At 52.2% G+C, this 27,881-nt stretch overlaps 9 protein-coding genes and 2 pseudogenes across 11 annotated transcripts, besides 2 other annotated features; 5 read left to right on the forward strand and 6 right to left on the reverse strand.

Annotated features, from left to right (window-relative positions):
* Window positions 1-380: 380 nt before the first annotated feature.
* NCS54_00784200 lies at window positions 381-1,230 on the reverse strand (annotated as a pseudogene). Its single transcript has 3 exons — window positions 952-1,230; window positions 696-849; window positions 381-637 (listed from the first exon to the last, which is right to left on the reverse strand).
* Window positions 381-1,230: a sequence feature.
* Window positions 1,231-2,484: 1,254 nt separating this feature from the next.
* On the reverse strand, window positions 2,485-5,218 carry NCS54_00784300 (Hypothetical protein; the record flags this gene model as incomplete). Its single annotated transcript, XM_053153249.1, has 5 exons — window positions 2,485-3,527; window positions 3,661-3,806; window positions 4,347-4,435; window positions 4,491-4,830; window positions 4,890-5,218. The coding sequence occupies 5 exons, from the start codon at window positions 5,216-5,218 to the stop codon at window positions 2,485-2,487; spliced, it is 1,947 nt and encodes a 648-aa protein (XP_053009224.1).
* A 786-nt stretch (window positions 5,219-6,004) lies between these two features.
* On the forward strand, window positions 6,005-7,985 carry NCS54_00784400 (Zn(2)-C6 fungal-type domain-containing protein; the record flags this gene model as incomplete). The annotated part of the gene is made up of 2 exons (XM_053153250.1): window positions 6,005-6,335; window positions 6,388-7,985. 2 exons carry the CDS (start codon window positions 6,005-6,007, stop codon window positions 7,983-7,985), a joined length of 1,929 nt encoding a protein of 642 aa, XP_053009225.1.
* A 652-nt stretch (window positions 7,986-8,637) lies between these two features.
* NCS54_00784500 (Hypothetical protein) lies at window positions 8,638-9,978 on the forward strand (the record flags this gene model as incomplete). Its single annotated transcript, XM_053153251.1, has 1 exon — window positions 8,638-9,978. One exon carries the CDS (start codon window positions 8,638-8,640, stop codon window positions 9,976-9,978), a length of 1,341 nt encoding a protein of 446 aa, XP_053009226.1.
* Window positions 9,979-10,148: 170 nt separating this feature from the next.
* NCS54_00784600 (MFS domain-containing protein) lies at window positions 10,149-11,905 on the reverse strand (the record flags this gene model as incomplete). Its single annotated transcript, XM_053153252.1, has 5 exons — window positions 10,149-10,522; window positions 10,571-10,612; window positions 10,666-10,918; window positions 10,970-11,457; window positions 11,506-11,905. The coding sequence occupies 5 exons, from the start codon at window positions 11,903-11,905 to the stop codon at window positions 10,149-10,151; spliced, it is 1,557 nt and encodes a 518-aa protein (XP_053009227.1).
* A 1,809-nt stretch (window positions 11,906-13,714) lies between these two features.
* On the forward strand, window positions 13,715-15,708 carry NCS54_00784700 (annotated as a pseudogene). The gene is made up of 6 exons: window positions 13,715-13,820; window positions 13,880-14,072; window positions 14,122-14,325; window positions 14,379-14,974; window positions 15,027-15,161; window positions 15,209-15,708.
* Window positions 13,715-15,708: a sequence feature.
* A 236-nt stretch (window positions 15,709-15,944) lies between these two features.
* Window positions 15,945-16,933, reverse strand: NCS54_00784800 (Hypothetical protein; the record flags this gene model as incomplete). The annotated part of the gene is made up of 3 exons (XM_053153253.1): window positions 16,358-16,933; window positions 16,195-16,308; window positions 15,945-16,145 (listed from the first exon to the last, which is right to left on the reverse strand). The coding sequence occupies exons 1-3, from the start codon at window positions 16,922-16,924 to the stop codon at window positions 15,945-15,947; spliced, it is 882 nt and encodes a 293-aa protein (XP_053009228.1). The 5' UTR covers window positions 16,925-16,933.
* Window positions 16,934-17,757: 824 nt separating this feature from the next.
* On the forward strand, window positions 17,758-20,089 carry NCS54_00784900 (Transketolase; the record flags this gene model as incomplete). Its single annotated transcript, XM_053153254.1, has 4 exons — window positions 17,758-17,924; window positions 17,980-19,093; window positions 19,141-19,302; window positions 19,349-20,089. The coding sequence occupies 4 exons, from the start codon at window positions 17,758-17,760 to the stop codon at window positions 20,087-20,089; spliced, it is 2,184 nt and encodes a 727-aa protein (XP_053009229.1).
* Window positions 20,090-20,444: 355 nt separating this feature from the next.
* On the reverse strand, window positions 20,445-21,458 carry NCS54_00785000 (Hypothetical protein; the record flags this gene model as incomplete). Its single annotated transcript, XM_053153255.1, has 1 exon — window positions 20,445-21,458. The coding sequence occupies one exon, from the start codon at window positions 21,456-21,458 to the stop codon at window positions 20,445-20,447; it is 1,014 nt and encodes a 337-aa protein (XP_053009230.1).
* Window positions 21,459-23,816: 2,358 nt separating this feature from the next.
* Window positions 23,817-24,359, forward strand: NCS54_00785100 (Hypothetical protein; the record flags this gene model as incomplete). The annotated part of the gene is made up of 1 exon (XM_053153256.1): window positions 23,817-24,359. One exon carries the CDS (start codon window positions 23,817-23,819, stop codon window positions 24,357-24,359), a length of 543 nt encoding a protein of 180 aa, XP_053009231.1.
* A 1,184-nt stretch (window positions 24,360-25,543) lies between these two features.
* On the reverse strand, window positions 25,544-26,442 carry NCS54_00785200 (GTP-binding protein rho2; the record flags this gene model as incomplete). The annotated part of the gene is made up of 5 exons (XM_053153257.1): window positions 25,544-25,834; window positions 25,894-26,085; window positions 26,139-26,144; window positions 26,201-26,279; window positions 26,411-26,442. The coding sequence occupies 5 exons, from the start codon at window positions 26,440-26,442 to the stop codon at window positions 25,544-25,546; spliced, it is 600 nt and encodes a 199-aa protein (XP_053009232.1).
* Between the last annotated feature and the right edge of the window lie 1,439 nt (window positions 26,443-27,881).

A 27,881-nucleotide genomic window follows, 5' to 3' on the forward strand; every position in this document is an offset into this window, starting at 1 on the left:
TGGCTAAGAAATGTGCCTTATACCAGGGTTAATTCGCTTATCGGATGGTGATCATCTTGAAGTTAATGCTACGTGTTAAGGCACCCCCAACTCCAACATGGTAATGATTGGCGAGCGATGAAATTAGCGAGTGTAGATCACGAAACGGCCTCAGCCTTACAGGCTCGCTTGAACAAGGCAAATGAAACGGTTCGGTTTCATTGAATCGAAACAGAATCGTTGAGGGCAGTGCAATCGAAATCAAGGTTTGTGTAAAATGTATATGGGTATGTATTATAGTGCTTATCGTTTCAATACATACAACATGAACCATAACATCCAAGTCATCCGACACATGATACATCCAGAACCCGTTACCATGTCAGAAGCCAAGTCCCCACTCAAGGGAAGTTGGAGCCGGCCTTGGTCTCCTTCATGGGCTCGACGCTGACGTTCTTGACAATGATGGTGGCGCCGGTAGAGCCAGTGACACGAACATCGACGGTCTGGGTTCCGAAGCCGCTGGGGTTTTCGAAAAAGTTGTAGTCCCGGCGGGTGGTGCCCTTCCACGACTTGCCGCCGTCGGTGCTGACCTCGAGGCTCTTGACGGGGACGTTGCTGTTGCGGACCTGCATGCTGAACCACCACTGGCTGGTGCCTGGGAGATGGTTATTCTTTGGTCTTGAATTGAATTTGATGAGTTTGAAGAAACTTACCCTCCTTGTTGCGGAGAACAAGAGGAGTGGTGATGTCGCAAGTCACCCACTTGTACGAGGTGGAAACAAGACCGTTGGATCCGCCAACAGCGTCAAAGGTGTTCTGGAAGAGATCCAGGTGGCCCTTGTCGCACTCGGGGCACTTGTCAACAATCTGTAGAGTGTTAGAAAACAGACATGAATGCATAGTGAGCAGTTCAAATGGCCTCGCTCAAGACCCATGCCCACACTGAGGGATTGTTTCAGTAGGGCTTACCATAGTCTTGATCTTCTTGCCATTAGGACCGGTAACCTCGATACAGGCACCACAGTTGGCAGCCAAGTTCCAGTTGGAGCCGGAAAAGGCGGTTCCGTAGATGCCGGCGGGAAGCGAGTAAGACACGAAGGAGCAGGTGCCTCCGTTCAGGTTACCGCCATAGTGGGTAGAGGTACCCTTGACGACTTCGGTGCTCAGGTCTCTGGCAAAGACAAGAGCCGGGGCGGCGAGGAGGAGAGAGAGGAACTTCATGTTGATAGAGTGCGGTGAGTGAGCTGTACTGAGTCGAGAGATGCTTGAGATGCTTGGGGATGAATAGTCCAAACTCCCTCAGCAGAGCACGGCTTATATAGCAAAACCCGTTGAAACAATAAAGGACCTGAGAGATGAGACGACCACGGCTAGGGCTGATGCACACGGGAATCCCTCCAATCTCCCATTGGCCTGACAAGCGGGTGCTAGCAGGGGTCGCCCAAAGCCGAAACCAGGGATGACCCTTCGGCATATCGCCCCAACCCCTGAGACCAAAAGGGCCACCCTGCTGGCCGTTTTAATCCGAGGATGGAAGGAAGATGTTTAGAGTTTCGTCTAGAGTGCTGGTTCACCGTGACCGCACCCGCCCTCCTGCATGAAAACCAGACGATGAACCCGCGCGGCCCGTCGAACCATCTCTACCCGGGGCCAGGGTGTCTTGCCCAGCATGTTTAATGGGGTTACCGAAACCCGAGAAGGTTTCAATAGTCGGCTCCGCGCTGCCATGAAGTTTCCCGTATAGTACTGCGGCCGAGTCTCGATTGGTGGGATTAACCCATGCCTGTTTGTCCTGTCCTTCCGGGGACAACGTGGGCGGGGGACGCGGCTTGGGAAACACCTCATATCTGACCGACGGTGATGCCGACGTGGGCTATGTTTGCTCGTATTTTGCTAACGTCCCAGAGTTTATTCTATATCGAGAATGTAGTCAAGCTGCTATACTCATATGGGCTGTGATGCCGATGTCGAGGTGGCCGGTTTTGTGGCCGAGCTTCTCTTTTCGGTCACGGACAACACCAACTTACCGAGAAGAGAGGAAATCGTCGGCCTTCAGCTCACCGTCAGAGTAGCAATCCTCGGCCTGGAGTTAGGGAGTGAATACCGGACATGCCCACCGATTTCGCTATCTGACTCGAGTAGCGACCAAGGTGGCACCTGTGACGAGAAGTTTTCCTCCATTCCGCAGCCTCCCCCTTTGCACCCAATATTACTGTTACGTGATCAGAACTCCAGCTTCTTTCACGTGTTTGATGATGCCCATCGGTATCTTATCCTGGTGGGTAGTCAATGTGGCGAATATTTGGGCTTCGTGTTGAGTTTCAGGTCTCGGTATCTATATTGCTATAAAGGCCGCATATACCAAGAACAAGAAAGGCCCCCCAAGGCTTTTCCAGCTATCAAACCAGCAACTAGCTATTTATCGACCAAGACAACTCTCCCCCCTCTCTCCTCTCTCCGTCCCATATAAAGAGAGAAAAGTGTGCGGTTTCCCTGGGCACGCTAACGAAAGTCCGAGAGATTCAGGCCCCAGGGAGTGGTTGATAAGCTCGAGAGCGAACGGGAGACTAGATCCCGTAGATCGCAGCTGTGACTATCAACGCCTTGTGGCGGACTAGGATCCGGCCCTCGTAATGGGACCTCTTGAAAAAACCACAAGTCTTTAGAGCGCTTCCAACTTTTCTTAAACGACTCGCCTGGGCGGTAGGCGAGTGGGAGTCGAAAATCATTCAACTGATGGCAGATCCTACTCAATCTCAGGTCAAGATAGGGTCTAGATGGAGATGGAAGGACAAGGTTGGCCGATATAAGATATAGTGTCAAAACACCAAACGTCATGGACTTGCACTGAGGGTCGCACTTCTTCGTTTTGACTTCCTCGGTGAGTGATGCGACCCCGTCGACTATTCTTGCGATGTGCTTCTCCCTCTCGGCGTCTATTGTGTCTATTTGCGACGTTAGACGGAACCGCATAGAATCCCAGATAGTTATCATACCAATGATTTTGGGACGTATTGGGAGGCCGCATGCATCGAATGGTCCGTCCCCTCTACGGATCGCAAGCTTGGTTGCTGACTCGAACAGCTCTGGCTCGTCAAATACAAAAGAAATGAGCATCCACCTTCTAAAGTTATCATCGTCCATGTATGTGTTCAACTCAGCGAGCCACGTCTTGGCATAGAACCACAAGGATTGAGAGCAATCCAGATCGTCAACGATGGCAGAGATCTTGGCCAACCTTCTGAGTGTCATAGTCCGTGGCATCTTGCGAGTATGGCCGTGGATTGCATTCATGACGATCCGAAAGGCCTTGGCATCGAAGATTGGTTCAAATGTCCATCGACGTAGACCATCAGTACCCGGTTGAGCTTCAGCGTAGTTTCCCTCAAACATCTTCTTTGCTCGTGGCGAAGCCAGGACGAGATGCTTCATCGAGACTTTGAAGCACGACTGGGAAGGCTCTTCGACATCTGGCATTTCGGCATCTGGTCCCTTGTCATTTTCCTCTTCGTCCTCAGACTCTTCGGCATCAGGATCTGGTTCAGCTTCAAGTTGGAATTTGCGTCAAATGGTCAGCAAGAGGCTCTTTGCCGCCATCTCGAGTATACTGAACCTCGAGTGGCCGGTAGGGTGAAGGCCAGGGCGATGTCATCGCTAGGACGAGGGAGAAGGACTTACGATGAGGGAGAACTATGAGAGTGTCTCCATCAGGATCAATCTCTACATGGATGGCAGGCATTTTGGCGGTGAAAGTTGAGGTGTTGTGGCTGCGTGTAGGGATGTGGAGGAAGGGGGTTGGAATGTACGAGTTTGGCGCCAAATATCTTTGGCAAAAGCGGGGGTGTGCTCTGTGACTCTGAATAACCACCCAGGTACGATGCCTCCACTGATCACATTCACATTTTTAGATCCCTGCCTGCTTTCTAACACTTCTGTGTTGACTTTGATAGGTATTTTTGCTTACCATTTCTAAGCTTCACAACAAATCAAACATTCGTTAACAAGGAAAAGCCGAAAGAATTGCAGAGCAACCTTGAATCAAACTCTGCAATGAATAGGACTGCAATTTCGCTTTCTATTGATATTGTCGCTTAGTTCATCTTGAGCCGCTTCATTCCTTGACGAGCTTTCCAAATGGGCATTGGTTATACCATTCTTTGTTGGGCATAATTTAAATCTTGGATGGTGTTTGAGTTAAACCCCGCCGCTATTCCTGGATAGCCTCAGCATTATCAAAGCAAGGCGACATTGCTTCAATCAGCCTTTCCCTTAAAGTCGAATATGGTTGAAACGTCATCTTTCTGTGTTTGATGCACAAAGAAGACGATAAAGTCTCTTTCGTGGGCTTCAGGCCATCTGGGTACTCGAACTTGCTGAGAAACTCGGTAGAGATTTTTGCGGTGTAGAATCCCATCGTGTCTGTGTTTGTCTCGTCCACAAGCACAGCGCAAACCTAAGATGCTGTCAGCCGAGCATGGCCTCGTTACACAAAGATGAAGAAAACTAACCTTGAAAACATTAGGACGGCCCTTGCCATCCGAGTCTTTTTCCAAGGACTGGTTCTGTGCCTGTGATTGCGCCAATCCTACGAGCACGGCCAGGATGTACGGGTCACACCATGGGTCAGATGGCTCCAGTTGTTTTAATCTCATCTTCCTGATAAGCTCGGCTGGAGGATTCGGCCGTCGTGGTCGAGGCAGAGAAAAGACACCTTCACGCTGTATCTTAATCATGCCGCGTTGCATAAAGGCGAATACGGGTGCCTGCGTTCCGACTGCACGCTCCGCAAAGACGGCGCCATGTAGGCGAAATTCATGCTCGAAGCCGTAGCAGAAATATCCAAAGGGCCTATGCAGTGAAGGTGTCAGATAATCGGATTGGGTGTTTGCACCTGATTACTCCCTTACCGGAGAAATTTTAGAGGCCCGTCGACTTCTGCCAAGAGCTTCTTCATAGCCGCAGTCTTCATCTCATAGGTTGCTAGACGCTCGGCAGTGCGAGCCCAACGATCAACAGGCTTCTTTTTTCCTGACTCATTTGCGTCAGGAACCTGAACACCTTCTCCATTATTATACAACACTTCCTCCTTTTCAGGGTCTCCCTCTTTGGATTTTTCCTCTTCAAAGGAGCAATGCAGCAGCTCGAGATGGCGCGCCGTCCACTCGAGAGGCTGCACTAGGAGCCGCTCACGTGGATGCTGGCGGATGATGTCACGGAGGGAAGCAGGTCTAGGCATGGCTTTGAGATGTGGATTTCGACGAGGGTATCTCGTCGATGGTGCTATGTATGTGAGGCGGAGAAAGGAGCGCGGGCGATGTATGATGAAGAAGTTGAGAGTGGGCTAATTTTGAAGCATTCCAGGCTTGGATGCTGCCCCGCCTCACGAGGCACAGACCGGATATTCTGCTCCTGCCGACTTGTGCGGTGGAAGAAATGCACCATAAAGCCCAACTCTGTCAATGTCGCCAGTATTTAAACGCCCAAAAAGCCATGTTGTCTTTTTAATTCTTCGCCATTGCCCTGGGCGAGAGACAGGTTACACCGCGTCCAAATATCTTCAGATCTGACGCGGGATGGCCAGCATTGCCTACAAGGCGATAGCCAATGAACCCTGAGTTCAATTGTAAAGGATGGTATCAAGAATACGGCAATATTATCCATACTAAATAAATATCTGGCCTGTCATCCCCCAGAATTTGATTGCCCTCTGAAACCATCATCTGGTCAGTCCAAGCGTCATGCTTCGCTTAGACTTGCCTCGGCAAACCTGAAGCGGTAACACCGACCTCCTTCCGCTCCGTAGCCGATCATTCGGCTTCATCTTCCGCATCCTCAACAGAGACAGGCATGATCCTTCAGCTCGAGATTCTGCCTGTCTTATCCTCTGCCCACCGCGAACCAGTTCCTTGGACCTTTCTCCACAGCCATGCGCCCAAGACGCCAGGGTTGATGGTCCCCAAGAGTTGCGATTCCCTGACGGGTTCCCATCTCCGCTAAAAATCAGCGGCTACACCTGACCAATATGGAGCGGCCTCAGCAGGTACCCAAGAAGACCCGGACGAGGTCAGGATGCCTCAACTGCCGCCGAAAGAAGAGAAAATGCGACGAGGGACGTCCAGCCTGCGGTACATGTCGCAGACGGAGCGAGCACTGCGAATGGGGACTCAAGATTACGTTTCGCGCCGAGAACGCACAGGGTCTGGATGGCCGACATCCGTCGATGCGCAAGATGGCCAGGAGACGGCCCAGGGAGTTTGAGATTCTCGACGTCACATCCGAGGTTATTCGCGATTACAATGCCCCGTCGTCGCTGCTAGAATTGGAAGATGACGACGCTGATGCGAGTCCAATGGGTAGGTTTGTACACGTCGACTCTATCGCGAGATTGTTAACATTCGGATTCAGGCCGCTCAATACCGACAAACGTGGGATCAAATGCGAGACCTACAAGCTTGGGGCACTTGAACAATGCCCCGGGAAGCTATCTCACCCCACCTACGGTTGGGAGCTCGCCTTCGTCCCAGCGACAGACCGAGAGCGCTGTCGCAGACCTCCTTTACTTCAGCCAAAGTGGGCAAACTGCCCAAAACCACTCACGAGTCGCAATAGACTCTGCGCTTCAAGTCTCGATGGACATTGAGTATCCTTACATGGAACAGATACAGGCATTCACACCAGGAGACATGTCCGAGGATGGCATCTTTCTACCAGGCTCGGCATATCACGAACTTCATTCCACACTACGCAATCATCTAATACAGGAAACGAGATCTGTCGCCCCGACAAGGTCAACGACACCTCGGCTTGATGTCAATAGTACTCAAGGGAGCTCCACCATAGCCGAAACAGACGTCACTCTCCAGATACCCGATTTCCATCCATCCACAACACCACTCCTTTCAGAAGAGGAGGAATGCGCTCTCTGGAAGAACTACTTTGACGAGATTGCCCCTTGGCTGGACAAGTTCGACAGAGATCGACATTTCCAACAGATTCTCCCGACAATGACCAAAAATAACGATCACCTCCGATACTCGATGCTGGCCCTCTCGGCGCGACAGCTTGAGCTCAAAAAGACTCTCCCGACCGACCGAAGCCTCGCCCTCTACCAAGAAGCCATACACCTCCTACTCCCTCACCTGCCGACTCGAGGGACGGCCGTTATAGCTACATGCGTCATACTTTGCGTGTTGGAGATGCTTAGCTGCTCACCCAAAGCGTGGCAGAGGCACCTCGACGGATGCGCCAGTCTAATGGAGGCTGTAGGGATCAATGGCTTCGTTGGAGGCACTGAGCAGGCGCTCTTTTGGTGCTTTGCCCGGATGGACGTCTGTGGTGGACTAATATCGTCGGTGAAGACGCTCATAGACGTCTCCCACTGGGCTTCAGGGTCGATTGAAGCGGATGTCGAGCTCTTTCGAAACGCGACAGACTTTGAGCAGTGGGCAAATTATTCCGTCTACCTGATAGCCCAAGTCCTCGATCTTTTGGCCCCTCTCCCTTCACATACTCTTCAAGCACCAGCCCGCAACGATTCCGAGTTTCGCGCTCGCTGGCTTCAGCTTTGGGAGTATCTCCACGACTGGTATCAGCAACGACCAGCCCCATTGCACCCCATCATGACCATCCCCAGCGGCAAATCCCCCTTTCCAACTATTCTTTTCTCCAACCCCGCCGCCATTTCAGGCAACCAGCTTCATCACACAGCTTCAATCCTCATGCTCCAGAACCAGCCGTCGGGCATACGACTCAGTCTCCCCGCAAAGCCAAGGAGTATCCTATGGCACGCGCGACAGGCTTGCGGGATAAGCTTGTCTAACGACCACCACGGGGCATGGACAAACGGGATTCAGCCTTTGTGGATTGCTGGACGATGTATGAGTCATCCCAGCGAGCACAAGGCGATACTAGAGTTGTTGGAGAGGATCGAGAGGGAGAGCGGATGGAGCACGAGGTGGAGGGCAGAGGATCTAAGGGAGTTTTGGGGAGACTTGGGAGACTGAGTAGTGCATATTTGAACCATCTATAAGAATAGTAACTGCATGTCCAAGCAACTATCCTGAACTAATAGAAGCCATGTTGATTAGCTCGACCGCTTGGACACGGTCTCAGCCCTGCGAGGCAGACAGGCCGCCGTACAGTGCAGAAACGCAAGGCGGTTCGATGAATACTGTAGGGAGCCATTAGCGCACATGTGCCTCGGCGTAAGGGAAAGGGGCTAGAAGGGACTTGATAAGGTGTGCTCTATTTTGGATTATTTTAGGGCTTTTCCAAGACTAACATTAGGATAGACGTTCATAGCAGGCAGACGAGGGTTTTCTGAATATGGTGTGCCTGATATCCCCTGCCACACTGTACTTCACTAAAGCCCACTCCTTATCCTGGAAGCAATCATATCTCCAACACCATCCATGTCATTGGGTAAATGCAGCTCGCAAATCCTCCTGCGTGTCATCAGGCAACCGCTTTAACATGCGCCCGGGTGATCTCCCCTTCGGTGCTAGTTAGTCCCGTGTGTGGCAGTGCTCCACCGCCCCCTTCAGCCGCAGAAATGGTCTCGCGATCTATTGCCTCGACCAGTCAATCAATTTGGATGCCTGCAACCTGAAAGAAGCATATAACTTGGGCTCCCGTGTCGACTGTGCTTCTCCCATCATGTCTTCAAAGAAAAGCACGCCCAGCATGGCTTCACCTGTCTTCTCCTCCGAGTCGGCCAAGTCGGTCGCTCAGGATCGCATTATCGGTACTCTCTTTGGCTCAGCTCTTGGAGATGCGATCGGATTGTATACAGAGTTTCTCTCTGCTGAGATGTCGGCCGGGGCATATCCTGATCGCTTCTTTACTCTGCTGCCTGCAGACCAAGCTACTGCCTTTAGACGCGATCACCACCGCAACTTTCACCGTCCTGGTGATTGGACAGACGACACTGATCATGCTGTCCTGATTCTCATGTCTTATCTTCACAGCGACGGGAAGAAGCTTGATCCCAAAGACTTTGCCTCGAGGCTATCTGTTTGGGTCCGTATGGGACTTCGTGCACTCGATACATTGCCTCTTGGACTGGGACGCACCGTGGGAGGCATCGTTCGAACAAAGACATACCTGGACGACCCTGAGGGAACAGCACGAAATTTTTGGACGACAGGCAAATACAAGGCCGCTCCCAATGGAAGTTTGATGCGAACACATCCCCTAGGACTCATGTGCCTTAACAAGTCCCTCGAAGACACTTTCAAGATCGCCGCCAAATTCTCCGTCGTCACACATGCCGACCCCCGATGTGTCGTCTCCTGCGTCATCGGCACTGCTCTCGTCCGTGGTCTTGTTCTTGGCGATATCCGAAAAGAGCGTCACGTCGACGACATGATTGAAAAGGGCCTCGCATGGTACACTGCCCGCCGTGAGAAGGAGCTCAAGAAACAGGATCGAAAGGACGAGCCTCGGTTGAAGATTGACGACTTCAAGTACCATACCACAGCCAAGACTCTGGCAGACTTGAAGTTGGATGAGAGCACAAAGATCGGTTACGTCTACAAGACGTTTGGCTCTGGAATTTTGCTCCTTCGTCTTGCTATGCGACAACTCGAGTCCAACAGCCAGCTTCGATCACAGCTTGCGATCTTTGAGAAGCTCATCACTGACCTCATCATGGAGGGCGGCGACGCCGACACAAATGCATGCTTCGCTGGCGCTCTCCTTGGTGCTCTGCTCGGCTTCAAGGCACTACCACCTCACTGGCGCGACGGTCTCCGTCACGGAGATTGGTTGATGGAGAAATCTGAGGGTCTTTGCGAGATTCTTGGTGTAACAAAAGGCACCTACTCCGGCTCTCAGGATAAAGACACAGCTGAAGACGGTGGACGGGGTTTCCTGACGGATGCGCAGATGGAAGAGAAGTGCATGATGATGCAAGCATGGATGGCGCAAGAAGAGACAGAATGGAAGAGGAAACAAGAGGCTGAGAAGAAGAAGCCAAGTTGGTTCGCTTGGAATTAAGTTTCACTGGGTATATTTGGGTCGTGGACGGGAGTTGATGGATGGGTTTGGATATCTGCATTTTGCCGGATTACGGGACACTATGGCAATAGCTTATGAACAACGGAATACACTTGCCCTGTTATCAATACCTCCCCTTCTCACTCAGGGATCAATCATTGCATGTGATCCTACAGAGACTCTGTCTTGGTCTCGTGCGTAGTCTTCTCCTCATGCTCAAACCCAGCACTCTCACCCTCCAAATTCTTGCCCGAAACCTCACCCGGCACACCCATGCTGTGATCCCAGTGCAGCATGATCTTGTCGCCAGTAAACAACTTATCGATCTGCTCGAGCGACAGGAGTCTCGTCTCGGGGTAGAAGAAGTAGAACATGGGGATGAAGGCAAAGTTGAAGATGCAAAAGTAGACGTACGTCTTCCAGCCGATGCTCGAGATGGAGACGGGGGTGATCTCGACAACGAGGAAGGTGAAGATCCAGTTTGATGCTGTGGCGAGAGCGGCGGCGCGGGTTCGGATTGCGAGGGGGGCGTATTCGGCGGGCACTGGGGATGGTTAGTGGTGGTTGGGAGGGTATGAGGAGGGGAACTTACAGAGCCAGGGGATGGCGAGGAGACCGACGGCAAAGAAGAAGTCTAGCCAGTGTTAGCACTTTCATTTCAGAGGCAGGATTGGTCAGAATACTTACTGAACATGAACAACATCACAATAGCAACGATACCGGGTGCAGACTTTCCAGTAGATACAGTCCCAGCAAGAATAGCCATACATCCACACTGACCAGCCGCCGCAAACATCATAAGCTTACGGCGACCAAGACGGTCAATGACCCAGATGGGGATAAGAGACGAGAGGAAGTAAGCGATGCCGTTGAAGCCTGCCAGGAGGAGACTCAGGTTATGAGACATGCCGACCGACTCCTGAAAGATGACGGGCGCATACTGTTTCCAGTCAGCAAACTGGCTCGGGACTTTGGGGATTGGCTGACTTACATATGTGATGAGGTTGATGCCAGAAAGCTGCTGCGCAAACTGAGCGCCGACACCAAGGAGAGTTCGATAGAGGAATTTCTGCTCTCCATTCTTCAGCATGGCCTTGAAACTGCTCGTCTGCGCAGCTTCTCGCTCCTCCTTGATGGCATGCTGAATCTCTGCCAAACTCCGACTAATAGACTCATCATCCTTGCTGATCGACCTAGCATCCTTCCTCACAGCCCATAGAATCTCTCTGGCTTCGTCATGTCGGTCGTGTGCAATGAGCCAACGGGGAGACTCGGGGAGCATGAGGATGCCGAAGAATGTCATGACGGCGAAGAGGATTTGAAGAGCGAGGGGGAAGCGGAATTGAGAGTCGTTGGAGACGAATGACATGCCGTAGTCGACCCAGTAGGAGAGCATGACACCAAAGATGTTGATGGCTAGTTCGACGGCTAGACCGCGACCTCGGTTCTTGGCCTTCATGAGTTCAGAGTGCCACACGGCTGCCAATTGTCAGTTTTTGGAGCTTTCAGAGGGTAAAGGGGACTTACGGATTGTACTCGTGTTCATGCCGTTTCCCAATCCCGCAACAATTCGTCCAACAATCATCTGCGGAATGCCAAACGCAGAAGCCTGAAGAGCAGCCCCAATACTCAAAACAACACACCCAATCATAATAGACCTACGACGTCCAAGATACTCTCCAGCAAGAAGACAAAAGATGGCGCCAAAGAAGCACCCAATCTCGTAAATGGCCACGACGGTGCCTTGGAGAGAAGAACTCCCGCTGCCGCCGTTGGTAGTGTCAATCTCGGGAAACGTCCTCGTGAACGCTTCGCCCGTCAACAGGCCTGACATTACCCCTTGGTCGTATCCGAAGAGTAGGAAGCCTGAGCCTGCGGTTGCGGTGATTGCCCAGTCGAGGGGCTTTCCCACGAGGAGGGTGGACATGACGGGCAGATAGTTTGATAAGATGATGTGGGTGTTGTGTGATTGAAGCTATTCACGAAGGGATCATGGCGTCTTCATATACTCTTTGCGATCTACATAATTACTTGCTTGACTCGTATATAATCAAGGTTTTTTTTTTTTAACAGCGGTTCCCCATGGGCGGAGCCCCCAGGCGGGGAACCCATCACATCACGCAACGAATTTCTGGGGTCTGGGGATCAGCGAGAAACCATGCGAGATGTTTCGATTGCGGTTTCGAGAAGCTGCAGGGCATCTGCAAGCGTTATTTGCCGGGCCTAAACCGGGTTGTAGCATGCGCAGGCAGCAGGATTTCAAGGATGTAGAATTCGCTTCTGTTTCCAAGGTCCGGCTTCGGTTGCCCGTTTGTTTTTTTCGCACTGACGAGGAGGCCCCGGCTTTGAGAGGGTGTGTATGACTCGGGTAGAGATGGAGGGAGAGAAGCTCAGATCATGACAAGACGAGCAAACATTGAAGAGTCAGGATCCCTCTTAAAGTAGACGAGTTTGCATAATGACATTATTCGTATCTCTTCTCGGCCGAGAAACAAAAAAAACCTCTTCATTGATCCTCCGCCCGCAGGAAGCCACAGCATGCTGGGAGTCGGAACTCGGTAACCCGGAGGAGAGCTCGCGGAGAAGTGGGTCACCGCGGAGCATAACCAACCAATCGCTAAACGTTTACGGGGCATTGCCGAAACGAGCAAGTCGGGCGTTCAAAGATGCGCCGATGAACGGAGCCGATCCAACAGAGTTGCATTTCGCCAGTCCATCGGGAAGCTGCATGCGCTGGAAAGGACCGGGGGGAGAGAAGTCCGCTTCTAAATGCCGTACAGGCCAAGAGGTGCAGACAGATCACGCCCTCACCGACAAGGTAAGGCCGGAGGTCATTGCAGTCTGGGATGTTTTCCGGGTAACTCGTGAGAGACATGTATACAGTGTGGAAAGGAAATTCGTTTTTGTTTATGTACAGTGTTAGTTAAGTCACTGCCGATGAAGAAGTCAAGGTGAGGAGTTTCTTGGGTAATACAGGCGCAAGAGTCTCACTTTGTGTAGAACTCAACATAACAATCATAAATAAATCGGTGACTTGACAGCACGGAACTCTCATTGGTACTACACGTAGAGAAAAGTTCATTACTTGGAATATTCTCAATATCTTCTTCCCAACACCTACGGCAAACAATTGCGCTTCTGTTTGCCCGTGAGAGTCTCGGGTAGGCAAGTAAGCTCAAGCGACAATCAGTCTACCACACAATCATCCATTTCAGCTGGTGAGGGCGACATATTCAATCTTAACCCAACTGCCAAACATCGACTCTTCACCCACTAAGCAACCGCTTAATCTCAGCAATAGGTTATCCCTCTCTCAATCACACACCCTCAGCAATCACTGTGGACACCGGCAAAGCCCCTCCCCCGGGTAGCACAGCCCGCCTAGAGGTTCAGGGGTGGTACGACAGGAACAATGGTCAGGAGCCCCCATTTACTTTTTTCCTTTATCCGTAAGAGGGCAAGATTAGCCCCCCGCGCTTCAGCCATCATGGACGCGGGGCCGCGGGACCGCGGGAAAATCGAGGGTAAAGGTGCCTGAGCACAAGGTGAGCGAGCTATCCCAAGATGGAAGTTTGGACCGCCTGGCAACGAGATAGATCAAGAAGACGAGCATTCCCAGTCTGAGGCCTTTGCGAGTGTTTTACTGTCAGATCTATCATCAAGAGACGAAAACTAATCAACAATGACTCTGGGTATGAATGTTATGGTGTGGTTGGTCAAGTTTCCATGCTAACAGCTTGTAGGCAAGAGTTTCATCAGTGGGGTCTCGAGCCCCGTCGAGCGAGGTCTACGGAGCTGTATACTCCACGATCCCTCATTGAGTCTCATTGCGTCCGAAAAGGGTGAGTCCAACGAAAAAAAAAAAAAAAACTGAATGTAAATAAACAAACTGACTTTCTAGTTCTTTACCGACGACGTGATCCTCAAGATGACAAGGTTGTGCTTCTCTCTGGTGGAGGCTCTGGCCATGAGCCAGCTCATGCGGGATACCTCGGCGAAGGCGCCCTCGATGTTGTCATTGCAGGCGAAATCTTTGCCTCTCCTTCTGCTTCGCAGATCTTGACGGGTCTGCAGACTGTCAAGTCATCCAAGGGGTACGTATTGCGAATTGATGTGGTGAGGTTTTGGCTGACTTGGATACAGCTCCTTATTGATCGTCAAGAACTACACGGGTGACAAACTCAACTTTGGATTGGCTGCTGAAAAGGCAAAGGCAGAGGGTCAAAAGGTGGAAATGGTGATTGTAGGAGACGATGTCTCTGTCGAGGGCAACACTCTCGTCGGCCAGCGCGGTCTCGCAGGAACAGTCTTTTGCCACAAGATTGCTGGAGCCAAAGCAACCAAGGGGTAAGTCCAAACAATCCCATTGCCTCACATCGTCTAACATGAATTTATTACAGAGCCTCCCTCGAAGACGTCGTCGCAGTCGCCAAAAAGGCCGCCTCGCAAATGGCCACCGTCGCCGCGAGCCTCGACAGGTGCAACGTCCCCGGCCGAGCCAACCAAGAATCCCTCCCCGTCGACCAGCTCGAGTTCGGCATGGGCATCCACAACGAGCCCGGTGTCAAGCGCGAAAAGATTCCCAGCCTCGAGACGACGGTTCAGAAGGCGCTCGATATCATGTTTACGCAAAAGGCAAACATGTGGCAGCCCAAGCCAGGTCAACGCGTGGCGCTCATGGTTAATAACCTTGGTGGACTTAGTGTTCTTGAGCTAGGTATCATTGCGGATGAGGTTGTCTCTCAGCTGGGTTCGCGGGATATCAAGATTGCCAGGAGTTTGGTGGGGACGTTTGTGACTTCGCTCGATGGACCTGGATTCTCGGTGACGTTGCTGGAGCTCGATGAGGAGCTGGAGGAGCTTCTCGATGCTCCTACTACTGCGCCCGCTTGGCCTCGTTCGATTCACGGATGGGCGACGGATGCCGAGTCTGTGTCGAAGCGGGAAACAAAGGTTGCAGCAGCCAAGCCGAATGGACGGGAGACTGGAGTCAAGGGTGAGTAAAGTGCATTTCAACATGGCGTGGATGAAGCTGACCTCTCATGTAGTTCCAACAACGCTTGTCAAGTCCATCATCGACTCGGTAGCAAAGACGACAGCACAAGATGAGCCCAAGATCACCGAGTACGACACGCTTGCTGGCGATGGAGACTGCGGAGAGACACTCCTCAACGGCGTAAACGGTACGATCTCCCCAGATCATTAATGCTTCGTCAGCTAATCCGTGCAGGTCTGGTCAAGGAGTTCCAAAAGGACGACGCCGAGTCTCTCGACATTGGACAAATTTTCCGACGAACGGCTACTACCGCAGAGAGGAGCATGGGCGGTACATCAGGTGCCATCTACGCCATTTTCCTCAATGCCGTTGCAAACAGACTCTCGGAGCTTGCAACAGCTTCAAAGTCGCCTGCCGTGGCGGAGCTGATCAAGAAGTCTCTCCAAGGTGGCCTTGAGGAGCTGTGCAGGTACACTCCTGCCCGTGTTGGACACCGCACGCTCATGGATGCTCTCATCCCCTTTGTCAACGCGTATGCCGACAAAAGTTCCCTCGAGGGTGCCATCGCTGAGGCACGCAAGGGAGCAGAGGGCACGCGAAAGATGGCGGCAGCTCTTGGACGGGCGAGCTACGTCGGACAGGATCGGTTTGATGAGGAGGGTGGTATCCCAGACCCTGGTGCGCTTGGAGTCGTGAGCATTCTTAGGGGTGTCGAAGAGGTGTTGAAGCAGTAGAAAGTGTCGTTGGTTGGTGGGAGTAAAAGTTTGGGAGCGTGAGCGCCTCGTGTTTTGCTATTTTGTTTGCTTTATTTAAACAGTCATGATTTGAGATGAGGTAATATTTTAGAGGCTAGAATAGAGGGATAAAGGAATGAAACAGTTGTATGTGGTTTATGTCTTTGACGCAGTCTTCTATTGTAACAGATCCTCTCAATCTATTGCTCAACCCGGCATATATCTATGTAATTCTTTTAAGCCGATGCGCAATGTCCACCATCAACTCTCAAATCCGTCCCATGCACAAACGACGCTCCCTCGGACAACAAAAACACGGCCGGGGCCTTGAAATCCTCGGGCGCACCAAGACGACCAAGCAGAGCACCCGCCATCCACGTCTTTTCAACCTCGGGGTTCTCTTCTAGCAATTGATCTGTCATGGCGGTTCGGATATACTACAACACTGTCAGATTCTGTTCAAAAGCCGTTGAGGGTGTCATTTACACCAGGAGATAGCGTGTTGACGCGGATCGACCATTGGCCCCATTCTTGGGCGATGGATCGGGCCATTTGTTGGACGGCGGCTTTGCTGGAATTGTATGCCGTGCAGGACAGTCCCTTTCAAATCATTAGTTTAAACTTTGTTTTGTTGGACTTGTCGACTCACTCGGTTGGCAATGTTACCCGACATGCTCGAGATGATGACAATGCTGCCAGGACTCTTCCTCTCCCGCAGCGCCCTTGCAGCGTACTTGCAAGTGTTGAACACGCCCGTGACATTGACCCTCAATATCCGGTCGAAATCGGCGGCTGGGTAGTCAATGGCTGGCATCTGCTGCTGAATGCCAGCACAGGCAATGGCGCCCCAGAACGGAGCTCCGGCCTTGTCGGCATCGGCTGCGATAGCCTGCATCACCGACTCGACCGACGTCTCATTGGTGACGTCGCATTTCCGGTATGACACGGAAGAGTTGTTGGCTGTCGCGATCTTGTTGAGCTGTGCCCATTCGGCTGGTGATGGCTCGTCTAGGATATCGAGGCAAGCGACGCTTCCACCAGCCTCGACAACAGCGATGGCCAGCGTGATGCCCAGACCGCGAGCTCCGCCGGTGATGGCGACTGTCTTTCCCTCGAGGGAGAAGAGCTTCGGAGTTGCAGCCTTGGAGGTAGGCGTGGCTTTCGTCTCTGGCACTTGGGCCGGGAGCTCAATGTCACTGACGATGGCGGGAGTCATGATGAAGCGATGATCTGAGTGCAGTAGTGCAGAGTATCGATGATCAGGGCGACATCAGGAACATCTCACAGATATACTGTCGACGGATATCCATCTTGGGATATGCCGAAGGCGACAGCATTGCAATTGTCTTCGGATGTACGTGATGGTATTCAAGGAAGTTGCATGCGATCAATTGATGTGCATTCATGTTCTGAAAGAGGTTCAATATGGTGATTGCAGCCGGAGTGTCTCGATGTGGTGTTCACACCTTTTCGTGTAACGGGCAGTCATTGGCGACGTGGAAGACATAAATGAGTAGACAGTTTGAGCCTTAGTATGGGAGATAAGTGATTGACTATTATTGGCAAGCTACGTGGCACCAAATGCCGCTGAAGCACTACTTGTAAAACAAACATTGTAAAGACAAAGTACATGATTCGACAAAACCCTAGAACCTCTATCCAAGCATAAACACCATACTCTCATTTTGGTAATCACCTCTTCCAGAAACAAACCCAGAAACACTTGACAGATAACCCATACCAACTAAGCAAGCCTAAGCGCCTCGGGTTCTGCGACGTGGCGGGACACTACCAAATCTTAGCTCTCATGTGCCCTCCCCCGGTTCCAGACTCCCCTCGTGATCATCATGAATGGGGTCGAACCCACAATTCCACACCCCTCGTGCGTAGGACTTCCTGTTTCGGCATCTGGAAGTGTTTAACGATTTCGTTTACTTTTTACGCGTAAGGTGATGGGAGAGGTAGCGGTGATATAAGGCATTGCCCCGAGTCTTTGGCACATTGCTCTCTCACTCTCTATCCTCACCTATACACAAAAGTCTTGACAGAATGGCGCCCAGTGCAATTACACCAGAGCCCAAGGAGGAGCCCGTGGCTGGGCCCAATGTCCTCAAGCTCATCAAGAACGATGATGCCCAGACCATTGACCTCTTTCTGCGCCAGTTCCGCTGTCTGATTGCCGATCTGTGCCAGCAGTTCAATGGCGGTCATCCAGGGTGAGAAACTCTAGTCAAAAACATCAATGGCATCGTCAACTAAACATATTCGCAGCGGCGCCATGGGAATGGCCGCCATTGGCCTCGCCCTGTGGAAGTACGTCATGAAGTACTCGCCCACCAACCCCGACTACTTCAACCGCGACCGCTTCGTCCTCTCCAACGGCCACACCTGTCTCTTCCAGTACACCTTTCTGCACCTCGCCGGATACAAGCAGATGACTTTTGACCAGCTCAAGTCGTACCACTCTGCCCGCTACGACTCGTTCGCCCCGGGCCACCCCGAGATCGAGCACGAGGGTATCGAGGTCACAACCGGACCTCTTGGTCAGGGCATTGCCAATGCTGTCGGTCTTGCTATGGCTACTAAGCACCTCGCTGCGACTTACAACAAGCCCGGCCACGAGCTTATCAACAACACTACTTTCTGTATGATTGGTGATGCTTGTCTGCAGGAGGGTGTCGCCCTCGAGGCCATCCAGCTGGCTGGCCACTGGAAGCTCAACAACCTGGTCGTCATGTACGATAACAACCAGATCACTTGCGACGGCAGCGTCGACCTCTGCAACACTGAAGACGTCAACGCAAAGATGCGCGCCTGCGGCTGGGACGTCATTGAGATCGAGGACGGCTGCTACGACGTCGAGGGCATCGTTAAGGCCCTCCTCAAGGCCAAGTCCAGCACCGATAAGCCCACCTTTATCAACGTCCACACCGTCATTGGCGTTGGCAGCAAGGTCGCTGGCGACGCCAAGGCCCACGGTGCCGCCTTTTCTCCCGACGGTGTCAAGGCCGTCAAGGAGCACTTTGGCATGAACCCCGAGGAGCACTTTGTCGTGACCGACGAGATCTACAACTTCTTCCGCGATGTCAAGACCCGTGGTGAGCGCCTGGAGGAGGACTGGAAGGCTTTGGTTGCCTCGTACGCTAAGGAGTACCCTGAGCTTCACGAGGAGTTTATCAAGCGAGTTGAAGGCCGCTTCACTGAGGACTGGCGAAGCATTATTCCTGCCAAGGAGTCCTTCCCTACCGCCCCTACTGCGTCGCGAAAGTCGGCCGGTATCATCTGCAACCCCCTTGCTGCTAAGCTCAAGAACTTTATGGTCGGCACGGCTGATCTGTCGCCCTCTGTCAACATGATCTGGAAGGACAAGGTTGACTTCCAACACGTAAGTTCAGTGACAAGTGTGACGTGACACTTGCTGACTCTTAACAGCCCGATCTCAAGACCACCTGTGGTATCACTGGTAACTATGGCGGTCGATACATCCACTGGGGTATCCGTGAGCATGCCATGGCTTCCATCTCCAACGGTCTCGCCGCCTATAGCAAGGGCACCATCCTCCCCATCACCTCTAGCTTCTTCATGTTCTACATTGTAAGTTTTTCGTCCTCAACACAAGTCCCCTCACTAACAGTCTCAGTACGCCGCCCCTGGTGTCCGTATGGGTGCCCTTCAGAACCTCCAGGCCATCCACATCGCTACTCACGACTCCATCGGAACCGGCGAAGACGGTCCTACTCACCAGCCCATCGCCCTCCCCTCCCTCTACCGCTCCATGCCCAACCTCCTCTACATCCGCCCCTGCGATACCGAAGAGACGGCCGGCGCCTTCATCTCAGCCCTCGAGGCCAAGGACACCCCATCCATCATCTCCCTCTCCCGACAGAACCTCGAGCAGTACCCCCAGTACTCTAGCCGTGACGGTGCTCAGAAGGGAGCTTATGTCTTTATCGAGGAGGAGAATGCCGATGTTACTCTCATTGGTGTAGGTGCCGAGATGTGCTTCGCCGTCAAGACCCGAGACGTCCTCAAGGAAAAGTTTGGCATCAAGGCCCGCATCGTGTCATTCCCCTGCCAGCGCATCTTCAACAAGCAGTCTCTCGAGTACAAGCGCGACGTCCTCCGCTACCGATCCAACGCCCCCCGCGTCGTCATCGAGGCGTACGCCGTCAACGGCTGGGAGCGATACGCCGACGCCGGCTTCTCCATGGCCACCTTCGGCAAGAGTCTCCCCGGCAAGGACGCCTACAAGTACTTTGGCTTCGACGAGAACGTCATCGCGCCCGAGGTGGCCAAGCTGGTCGACGAGGTCAAGAAGGAGGGTATCGAGAGCCTCCGCGGCGAGTTTAGAGACTTGAACCCGGTCAAGCACGAGCACTAAACGATTTGTTACAAACTGTGGAAAAGGGTTTAAAACTTAGAAGGTTCAGGCACAGGGCGTCGGGCTCGGAGTTAATTATGTGAGATGAGTCAAACGATATACAGTGTTTATAGAGTTTATGCAAGCATTTGTTTCAAGATCAGTCGCGTGATAATTGTCAGTTGTTAGAAAGCTTTTATTGAGTTTATAACGTCTTTTATCTATACCCAGCCTGTCTCTGTATGTCTTTAGACCAGGGCAAACACCAACTCCAAACGCTTCGCAACCAACCAGATGATCAATATCCCAAACGCTATAGCCCATATCCCAGTGATTCGTGTACGTCCCAAGCAAATACTCCAACAGTCTCTATCCCTCAAAGTCGACGTCGGCCACCACTAGATCGCAGGATCAGGTCATATGGCGGTACCGCCGATAACCCTGCCATCGCAGCATCCTGGAGCAGCATCATCATGACATCGCCCTCCATCAACAACCTCATAACTCTTCCATCACGCAGCATCCGCACCGTAGGTTGTGCCGCCTCCCACGTCTCCTGTATCATCTGAGCAGCGTTCTGCCCAGCCATCCACGCCTCTGCAGCAAGGTGGCTCCCCACTTGAGCCGACATGACGAGGGCCTCCTGAGTGCGCTGTACCGTGAACATGGCCCGAGGAGCCATGGTGTTGTACGTCCTGGCAATGTTGTTCTGGATGGTCGGGGCCCAGGCCGCAACTACATCCCGTGCCGCGGTGAGGCGTCGCATGCCTGGAAGGGTCTGAGCAAAGTCAAGGGCCATGGCCGTACGGGGATAGAGCTGCTCAAAGGTGTAGTCGTACTGGACCCGGGGTCCAAATGGGATGTTATAATCCCACGCCGGGTCTCGCCAATGTGGGCGGTCGTCCTCCTCTTCATCCTCTTCGTCGATGCTAACCATACCGTCGTCATCAAAGACGAGAGGCCCCGGTCGGTGGTTGTGGTGTCGGTCTTCGTCCTCGTCCTCGTCCCTTGACCAAAGGTATCTTCTTATCCGATTCATAGTGGTTGGCCTCGGATACCAATCTTCGGATTCTTCTACCGCTAAGTAGTCGAGCACCATGTCCCAGTCGTCGTCAGATTCTTCGTTCTCCTGTTCGTCGTCGAGAGCCACATCTTGCATGCTTTGGTCAAGGGGCTCTGTATTTCTTGATAACACCGGGCTGTTTTCACGGTGCTCCTCAGTCCAGCGTCGAAGTCGTGAAATCCTACCCTCCTGAGTGTCCTGGGGCAAAGAAGGGGCAAACAGTTCCGAGTCGTTCAAGGTCGGGTTGTCAACCGTGTTTCGACGGCTAAGGCGGTTTGTTTGAGGACTTGAGACAAGGTCCTGCCCGGGAAGGTTTGGTCGAGGCATGATAAGCGATGAACTGGAAGTTTGAAAGAATCGCTTGCTTGCTTGCTGTGATGGTGGGATATAAAGATTGCAAACAAAGTTGTCGAGGGTGATCTGGGTGAAAGGTACAGGGCGGGATGAAGACTGGGCGAAAGAGCTAGATATATAGTATCAAACAGTCTTTTTTTTGAACAAAAAAGTTGCAATCTGCATGGGTGAATCACACTCTAAACTTTCATCCCTCAACACTATCTGTGAATGGTCATGCCTGTTCACGCTCTCTGTGAATGGATATAGACCGCCGCCCAAAGTATACTTCATAATACAGCCGATTTTCTTTCATGAAGAAATCCTTTTCTCGGAACATAGACCAACGAGCCGGCTTACTAGTCATGTTTAGTCCCAGTCATACATTGCCTCTGCAATTGCTGATGCTCTATGCGACGGTAGAGTTGAAGGTTAACTTTGACAACGCGGGTCAATGCTTTTTCACCCCCGCAAAGGTTAATCATAGCCACTCATCCATAGTTAAGACTCATGGGCCATGTTAGAAAATCGTAGCAAGATCTCGGGCTCACAGGGCGGAAGCTCCTGAGTGTGGTACTAGGTGTCTTGCCGAGATGCACCAAACGCGCATCATAGAAGCTATAAAATCAAATCAAGCCTACCTTACACGCTAACTTGAATGCACTTTGCCGCAATTCTAGGTTCATTCTCTACTATCTAGGTATTTTGAAAGTCCATGGCGCTTATAGGAATACTTGTTTTTATTTTTATTTCGCTGTTCAGAGCCCCTTTAGACGTTGAAGCCTCCACTTCTCCCACAGACACACTTTCGAAACCCTAGGGATACAATCATCTTGCAAGCATGTGAGAAGTACCGCCAGGTAAGCAGAAATGGGCCCTAGTCGGAAGTTCTTCTGGTAGTCAACACTCATCAGTCTCGTCAGCCAGCTCATCCTCCCAACCAGATGCCAACCTACGTCACCTTATCTCGTCTGATACGAAGCACGAGGAATATGTGTAACAATGGGAAATCAGGATTTGAAGAATAAAGATAAACCTCAAGCGTGGTACGAAATCACTAGTACATATACCAGGGGGCGCGAGGAGAGTAAATATTCCCCAGGCATCGCTTGGACCTACATGCTACAACAGATCGTTTCCCTCCGTAACCGAGGAGCAGAGCAGTCTCAAAGAACTACTGACATCTTTTTCTCTAATATTTCCCGAGTAGTGCCAGAGCTTACGCGGGTTCAGACTCATCCTTGGATGAGAGAGGAGAGATGGACCCAACACCCTTCCAGGCAGCAAACTTGAAATGCAGGCACCCTTCCCGAGAACTCTCCCGCCCATCAATTCCGTTCCCACAGGACTTTTCCAGAGTTTTTTATACGTTGGGGACACCTCCGTTCCTAATACAATACCCTCATCGCTTCTGTTAGACAGATGACCAAGGGGAGTGATAGCCAGCATGCATTTGAGTGTCAAACCCGGATTGCCCAGTTTGCAATACAGAAGTGTCTCATCTCCGATATCTCGCGAGTCCCTGTTCAACTCTTCTACAGCTTGGGTAGGCCCCAAAGTCGGAAATGGTAGATTCTACATTTTGATGGCGCGTCAACCCGAAGGATTCTGACAGCATCCGTCGACCTTGGGTAAGGGGCGGAGCTTTTGACACGGGCCGGACTAGAAGTTCCAATGACTCAGCCATAACGATTAAAATTTTACTGTAGCTGCATCTTTCCATGTCTGCTAGTTGCGTCGATACTCACAGCCCGCTGCTTGGGGGTCCGATGTCACTCTTCTGAAGCGTCAGAACTGAAGACTGTAAAATTTCAAGATTTCTGAAAAAATGCGTTTGAAATGAATTTATTTCAGCAGGTAAGGTCCCAAAGCCAAGATAAAATCCTTTCTCCAAAGGTACCTATGAAATAGTGAGATGGATGATATCAAAGTTGTCGCAGTCGTAGTATCCAGGTGAGGTCGGTGTCCGGAGAAAGCTTTCTCCGTTCGACCGAATCCTGGGCTAACAATTTGCATCTCAGCATCCACGCCCACTTCAAGCAGGACGAATATCGAATCGAGCCATTCAACCCAAAAGTCCGCTCAGTGTCGCCGCAGGGCCATTGTTGATCGGATCAATCAGACGGTTGGAGTACTCGGGTAGCTTCCTCGGCGCAATTGGCACCTTCGAGCCTCGGAAGCGCATTCAAACGAGACGACGAGAATTTCGAGCAACGACCGACTACAAGCGATCGCAGAGAGCCAATCGACCCTGATACTCGAGTCGCCGCACGACAGAACAAGGTGGTTCTCGAAGAATCGATACTCAACCCCCTCCGAATCCTTAAACCGCCTCCACCACAACTCCTCACAATGGCCTCGATATTCTCCCTCGGCGGGCTCTTCACCCGCCAGGCCACCGCCCCCGCGGCACCTACAACCCGCCTCTTCTCAACCACTACGAGCCTCCTCGCCCGCACGCCCCCCAAGCCCCCGGCCAAGAAACCAGCCGGCAAGGTGCCTCCCCGCCGCAAGCACCAGGCCCCCAAGTCGGAGAACTTCTACCGCATCCGCACCCTCCGCCAGAACATGTTCTCCCCGGCTCCTCCGCCGCTCCGCATGGCTCGTCTGAGATATCTCCGCCACTGGACTATTCACCGCGCATGGCAGTTGTTCCGTCGGCAGCAGCATCTGGCTATTGAGCAGGAGCGTCACCGCATGTATAGTGGCATGTACAATGCCTGCGAGGAGCTACGCAAGACAGTTGGTCCTGGAAACAGAGATGAGGGGTACCTGTACAGAGTGGCCATGGAGAAGAAGGGTGTCTGGGGCACCGAGGCTGTGCCGATCGAGTATTCGCGTTTCCAGACCGAGTATCCCGCCAAGGAGGCGTGGAACCACGATTGGAAGAGGTAAAATATGAAGTGTTGAGTGTATGAGTTCGGCTAGGAGCTTCATGAGCATCAATGTGTACTGTATGTATTATAAGCAGCTGGTATATGATGGGGGTTAGAACAAGCCAATGTTTCAAGGGTTCTGAATGACAAGGCTGAGTGGGTGTCAAAAGCAGGCATGGTTAGCAAAGTTATGCTGCATAGCCATCCAGACGTATGAGATTTATGTTCACTTGGAGCAAAGACAAGAGACCGTAAGCACAGCATGCGAAACATCAAAGTCATCACTCTCTATCAAATATCAGCCTAGCAAACGACAGTCACTACCAATCTCGCCTCCATACATCTCATCTCCTATCCTATCCTACACTTTTTCCTCCCCACTCAAGCTCTATTTCCAAGTCAAATGATATGCAATACACGCAGAGAGTGTCAATGTGATTTTGCCGCCAACTTGGATTCGAATCCTACTCCGTACCATACCCCTCTTCCCCTTTTTGTGCTGTGCCGTGCCGCGCAGCTGCGGCGCTGCAAGAAAGTTTCGCTTGCCAAGAGATTAAGAAATACCCAAATCCTCCCTTGAAACAGAAGCCAACTGATTATTAAAAAAACGATGAGACGAATGCGAAATTGCAGGATCAGGAAACGGGAAGAAATAGCAGAATGGGGCTTGAGGGAGGACGAGGGCTGGGTTGTTCGTTCCTTTCTCCGAGATTGGGAACTCCAATGAGTGAATATTCATTTTGTTTGCAATAACGCCTGAAACAACGCAGTAATAGGTAGCGGTCGGTGGCGGTGATGGCTTCGGGGCTTCGACCGAAACGCCGACGGGGCTGTAAGCAAGGACCTTTTGGTCTCAAGCCTGCCTGAGGTGTATGAGTGTGTGAGTGTGAGTATGAGCATGCGTGCGTGTGTGTATGCGCATGTCAAGTAAAGAAGTCCTCCCTCCAAAGCGCCGAGCAACAAGTCCTCTATATCCCGATTCTGATTCCTTGCCCCAAATCCTACAATTATCTCCAGATATCCAACTTGTTCTGATATTATGGCCGCGGCCGGGTGAGCGAGGGTGGGCTGTGGAGCCGACGAGGGCATTCATGGATCGTATGTCAGCCTCGTCTGACTCGTCCTGATATTGAGCTTGATCCCCTCGGCTCAGGTGTTGGATTCGCATCGTATGCTCATTCCGAAGAGCTAGGTCGCAGTCGTTTACAGCACGACACAGCAGCCACCGCCCTCACCCTTCTCAAAGGTCAAGAGGGCGGCGCGAGTGGCAGCCTCAAAGACATCGTCGACACCCTCGCCGCTCAAGCTGGAACATTCCAGATACCGCTTGGCGTTAATCTCGCGGCAGATAGCCTCGCCGTCGTGCTCGGAAACGAATCGCAGCGACTTCTTGCGCATCTCCTCGATCGCGACCGGGTCTTCTCGGAGGTCCTTCTTCAAACCGACGAGGATAATAGGGACACCGCTGCATAGGCGGGTAGCCTCTTCGATCCACTGTAAGAGCACACGTCAGCTTCGGGGTGGTTCAATCACCCGTTCCGGGGGAGCCGCACCTTGTGTTTAACGTTGTCGAGGGAATCTGGAGTATCGATGGAGAACCCTATCAGGATGACATGCGCTTTTGAGTATGCAAGAGGTCGTAATCGCTCGTAATCTTCCTGGCCGGCGGTATCCCATAGGGCGAGCTGGACCGACTTGCCGTCCACTCTACAATCCGTCACATAGTTCTCAAAGACTGTAGGGATCTGGTTCGGAGGTCAATAGCTGTCGTCGCAAGGCAATTTCGATCGGGACTCACGTAGTGCTGTAAAGATATCTGTTAGCAAGGTCTTGATACAGAGGGTGGAAGGAGGAGCTTACTGTAGGGAAGTATCCTAGCGTAAAGACGCTCAGCAGACTAGTCTTGCCGCAGGCACCATCACCGATAATGACCAACTTCCTATAATGAATGTCAGAGATCAAGTTGATATATAGATTGCCGGTATCATGATTGATAAAGGGCGTGGACGGGGGCCGGGAGTGGGCAAGGCAGCGGCAATACGGGATCGAGGCGCGCAATAGAGGTCGTACCTGCGGATAACGTTCTGGGGATTTGCACTCATGGTGAATCAATTATATGGGTCAAGAATACGAGCGACACTGGTTTGTATGCAATCGGAGGCGATGTTGGATCTGGAGTCTATTACGAGCCCCAGATCGTTAGGGATGAGGGATGGATCGGCCGCTCTCGTCGTCGGATTGAACTATGGGCCGAGCAGCGACGAGGTACAGTAGCAAGAGGGCGTCGTGGCGATGCGTTGATGGGAGCAGTCAGACGAAGATGACAGGATAGATTCGAGAGCTCGCTTCGTTGGGCAAGAGGAGAGAAATGTCGTCGAGTCTGGGCCCCTATTTTCTCACGGGCTTTGGATGATGGATGGTTGTTGGATGAGTGAGCAAGGGACGTCGGGGGAGCGCGGACGTGGAGCGAGGAGCGGGCAGTGAATACGGTTCAGCCCCGGGGGGTAGTGCGCAGGGCGTTTTTTTCTGGCGGTGGGACGCAGGGAAAGACGGGAGTGAGAGAGGGAAAAGAGAGCGTGAGGACGGTGGTTGGAGGAGGAGAGAGGAGAAGATGGGCTTTTTTAATGGGAATACGAGCGTCAGAGTACCAAGGTAAGGTAGGTACGTATGTAGGTATGGATGTAGGCAGGTAGGACTCTGGGCTTCTTTTTTGAGGAAGAAGTCACCCAGCCAGTCAGTAAAGCAGACAAGGCACAGTAAAGTCGGAGGTGCGTGGGCGTGGTGAGGTGCTGTGCTGTGCTGTGCTGTGCGTGCTGTGTTTTTTTCGGCTTGTCCCTGCGCTGCGAGCTGGGGCTGGCTGGTTGGCTTGTATTTTGGGCTTGGGCCGAACTGCGCTGAGAGAGGTACAGCCAAGTACCTAGGCTGGGCTGATGGGATGGAGAGATGATGGAGGGATGGAGGGAGACGGGAATTGGAGAGTTGTTCGAGGTTTCCGGCGCTAGACAAACCCGACTTGGATGCTAGAGCAATATAGCAGATGGGAAAAGCAATCACTTCAGCTCCGTGCGCCTCTGAGGCAGCCTCTGGTCTATTGTTGGCGTTGTCCTGGGGCTGTTTACGACGGCGACGGTGGTGGTGGTGGTGGAGAGAAACAGCTCGGCTCCCCTGGCGCTCGGGGTGGAGAAGCCATGGACACAGAAAACGGGCCCGGGACCTTTTTTAGCTGACGATGAGGTGAGGTGAGGTAAGGTAGGTTGGGTGGACAGCAAGACGCAGACAGCTTCTGTTACAACCGTCGAGCAGGCAGTGGAGGTGTGCTGTGGGTTCATTGATGTCACTCTATTCTCAACGTGCCAGAGACATCTCCACGGCTCTGGAAGATTCATCTTGGAGCAATTGCAAGCATTAGCAACCAGCTCACTGCGTAACAGTAAGCAAGCACCTTTGACACCAGCCAGGGGCATGCCACCCTGCAAAGCAGAATGGTTACCAAGCAAGCAACAGTAATAGTTCACCCAGCGAGCTCTCTCACTAACAGCGG

Source organism: Fusarium falciforme, chromosome 6 (genome assembly GCF_026873545.1).
Source record: "Fusarium falciforme chromosome 6, complete sequence".
In the NCBI taxonomy this organism is placed as follows: domain Eukaryota; kingdom Fungi; phylum Ascomycota; class Sordariomycetes; order Hypocreales; family Nectriaceae; genus Fusarium; species Fusarium falciforme.